The sequence below is a fragment of the Clytia hemisphaerica genome, unplaced genomic scaffold (genome assembly GCF_902728285.1).
Source record: "Clytia hemisphaerica strain Z4C2 unplaced genomic scaffold, Clytia hemisphaerica genome assembly, whole genome shotgun sequence".
Lineage (NCBI taxonomy): Eukaryota > Metazoa > Cnidaria > Hydrozoa > Leptothecata > Clytiidae > Clytia > Clytia hemisphaerica.
Window position 1 is genome coordinate 220,291 of NW_027103414.1, and position 3,917 is coordinate 224,207.

At 36.2% G+C, this 3,917-nt stretch overlaps 1 protein-coding gene across 1 annotated transcript; it reads right to left on the reverse strand.

The window, feature by feature from the left end:
- Positions 1–226: 226 nt before the first annotated feature.
- LOC136797513 (uncharacterized) lies at positions 227–2,841 on the reverse strand. Its single transcript, XM_067054097.1, has 4 exons — positions 2,574–2,841; positions 1,430–1,500; positions 941–1,072; positions 227–440 (listed from the first exon to the last, which is right to left on the reverse strand). Exons 1-4 carry the CDS (start codon positions 2,584–2,586, stop codon positions 288–290), a joined length of 369 nt encoding a protein of 122 aa, XP_066910198.1. The 5' UTR covers positions 2,587–2,841; the 3' UTR covers positions 227–287.
- Positions 2,842–3,917: the final 1,076 nt, after the last annotated feature.

Here is a 3,917-nt window from a genome sequence, read left to right on the forward strand (position 1 = left end):
CTGATACTCAGGGTAAGGCTATCCACGATCAATACACTTTTTTCATAAGAACATCAAATTTTTCCTCGTCTTCTTCAGAAGCACTTGTGACTTTTCGAGTTTTAAGCATGGTTTTAAGCCTAAAAATGTAACTTGCGGGTTTTAATTTTCGCGATTTTGTCGAAAAATCATGCAAAAAGCGAAAGTTAGTTAAGGTAGTCTTCATACAGTAGCACAAAATGATTGATTGAAATTGTTGAAAGGAAATTTAATTTTAACAAAACTGAATTGGAGAATAATAAACTCTATTAAAAGTGCTTTCGACCAGCAGTAAAGGCGAGGACAAAATTCAGAATAATTAAAAAAGTTCCAACAACAATAGCAACAATGGCCAACGTTTTTGTTCGTCGAGAATGGAGATCAGCAGCTTCGTAGTTTCTCATTGTCATTGCTATATCAACCTGGATAAAAAGTGAAAAAATATATGAATGGTTAAAGGCTTGGCGAGAATTTTTTTCGCGTTGGTGCAATGCAATGTGCTCCATCCCACCCTTTTTTTGTTTCATGGGACAAAAAAGGAGGGAAATACCCAAAAGACTTTGTTCCAGGGACAAAAGCGAAATTTCACTTTTATTGGTAGAAAGGAAAATGGGAGATTGCAGGCTCTCTGTGTATTCTTGAGATAATACACCCCTGTGTCACAGACCCGCTGGGACCCCAGCCCCACTGGAAAATACCTTGGAATTTCGGGAATTTCAGCCCCACTGGGAAATTGACTTTGATTTTATCCCCACTCGAAATTCAATTTATTATTGCACTCCAAAACCATCCCCACTGGATTTTTTAACATTGAATAGAATTTCTATCCCCATTGGGATTTCAAAAGGAATCTTTATGTCCACAGAGGAAAAAAGTTTCACCGGGACTGTGAGACAGGGGTGTGATAATGGTAGCCACTTACGTGATTCGATGATGCCACAGCAGCTATACCTATTGGACAACAACAGCATATCAATCCTGTGCAAGCCAAGCATTTATAGTTAGGCGGATAAAGTTCCAATGATTGCATCTGAACAGGAAATCCAACTGGATTCTATAAATATGAAGAAATTGTAGTCAAAAGATCAAAGTCACTTTTCTGCCAAGAATAGAAACTAATAAAGACATTACCAATTTTCTGAAAAACGGATCCGAGTCCTACTCTTTTTAATTTTTTTGTTTCTCTGTTACAAATCATTAAAGGTTTTGTATTTAAATAAAAGTGCTATCGTTTGCTTTTGCTTGCTCGTTGATTTTATTTAGCAAGCTTTTTCACACTGGTAATTGACATGGATGTGGAGCAAGATTGATTGGAAAGAGGAAAAGAAAAACATTTTTTGCTTATATCAGCATACTACCATAACAATAGACAGACACTGTCCTGATATGAACTTAGCCATAAGTTACGAACCTGCTGTAAAGGTATTGGTTGATTTGCAATTGGCGTCATGTTAACGCCTTCATTGTAATACCCTGGGTTTCCTGTAAAAAATCGAGGCAAAATAAATATTTGCTTTTTACACAGCCTTAAGTAAATTCATAAGAGCGTTATCGTTTGTTAATCAGTTAAAAAAGGAAAAATAATTATTTTGATCACTTAAACAATTTCTTGTAACAGTATCAATTTTGAGCCCGATGAGGGTATTAACATTCACATCAATTTTTCAAATCTCGAATAATAATTTTAATGGAAATTAAGGAAATTTCGAAAAATTATGGGCAAAAAGCCAAAAGCCAAGTAATTACTTGTTAGTAAATAGTGTAATGTGCCATTTTAGAATAATTTTACTATTTCTATACCGTGAAAATTGAAAAAATTGATGTCCTTCAATTAAAATTAATTAGAGTCTCTTAAACTCAAACCTCTACGGCTCGAATGTCTCGCTGAACTTGAACAAGTTTTCTCATCACTTCAGTTAACAATAGGTTAAGCAAGTGTTTATTTAGACCGTTCAATGCGATACTGTAGGCCTGTACATAAGACTTCACTTGCATGGTTTGTTTTGGCAAGTTATGTACACAAAATAAACCCGTGCTTAACCTCGCTAATGTCTTGCAAACCTTACCCCATAACCCGAATTTTTCTTAACTCGAACAAATTTGTTCCCCTCGTGACGGTTCGATTCATAAAGATAACGACTTAACTGTATAGAGTTTCACTGTAGCAGATTTTTGAGCTTGCTCCTAAATCAAATTTATGACAGCCGAAAAATTTCTCTTGTCCGTATGACACCCCCTTCTCACAGACCCACTGGGAACCCTTCCCACTGGAAAAATTGGCCAAAATATCGTCCCCAGTGGAAGATTCTACTCTGATTTTTGTCTCCACTGAAAATAATCAAATAAGAAAATCCCCACTGCAAAATATTGTGCTATTTTTTCCATCCCCACTGAATTTTCTGGCTAGAAGACAATGGAATTCAAATCCCCAGCCATAAGAACTATTGGAATATCAATCTCCATCGATTTTTGGTCCGTTATTTTTACCCCCACTAGCTGATAAAATCCCACCGGCTCTGTGAGAAGGGGGTGTAGTATGGAAAACGTCTAGATACCTTGGTTGTTCATAGCTTTATAATGTTGTTTTAGCTCTTCTTTGGTTTCTTGGCTGAAATTGTCTTTTCTTCTTGTTATGTGATCCTGCTCCTCTTGCTTATCAATGTTCAATGTATTCTGCTTTTCTTCTGCTCCTTCAAAGTTCAAGTACTTGTTAATTAAAGGAGGAAGATTTTTTTGGCAGGTTAAAGTTATACGATTGTAGAGAGCTATAGGTTTATCCGTACGACTTATATGTAAATAAACTCTCTCCTTCACACGTTTTTAAACACTGTCAGATCTGACAATTATGAAGGCATGTCATAAAATTAATCAATTTTGGTCAAGATGATTGCTATAAGTAATACACATGGAAAAGGTATTTCTCGTTAATCATGTTAAGCGAACATGTGCTTGAGATATTTGACTTTTTCAAAGCTTGTTTTACACTTGAACAGTCTAATTCAATAGTCAAATCAAAGAGATAGAAAATAGAGGAGGTTGCACGCAACTGCTTTAAAGCCGGGCGACTCTTGTTTTCTATTCAATTTCCTTTGTTTTGCAACAAAGAAAAATCGCCTTTGACGCGAGCTGAGTTATGCCGCCAATCGAGAAGGAAGCAAACATGGCGGGTCGAAGCGGTGATTTTTCTGCAGTTATTTTTGTTATGTCTATTCGAGTTATGACTAAAACAACGTCTACAGCAAGTACTACATTGTTTAAAACATCTCAAATGCTTTTGGATATATTTATTTCAACCAATCAAATGATTTGTTTACGTTTTGACTAGGGAGACAGTGAAATTATCATCGAAGAAAGATAGTCTGTCTTGTTGAGTAGCTAACAGCACCTACTGATGAAAATCGCTCGAAATCGAAAAGATGGACAATTTTTTTCAAATTGGGAACAATTTTCCTTGGTAGAGGATGCCTTGAGGTATGTATATCTGAAGTTTCTAGTGTGGTCTGGCTCTTTTCACTGTGGTCTGGCTCTTTGAGTTCAGCCCATTTTTCAATTTCATGTACTCAACCATCGACTAGGTAGTTCTTGCAGTTCTTGTTATCTTTCACTTTGTTTACGTGATCAGCTAAAAGTTGGCGGTTAATTTCAAAAATTTTGCTTCTTCATTTCTTTTTTTATTACTGAAGGAAGAGACAGCGGAAGAAGAATTTGAATTTCATCGAACAAACAGCTAGCTGCCTGTAGTAAAGTAGTGTAGATTATTATGCGGCCGGTGCGTAGAAAACTGTGGACTGTGGTTCGGACTGTAGAAAACTTAAAGAGACAGCTTCTTTTAAAGATGCTTTCAATTCAATGCTTTGGGAGTTGATATTACTAATGATACTGCGTTGATGTTCATCCTG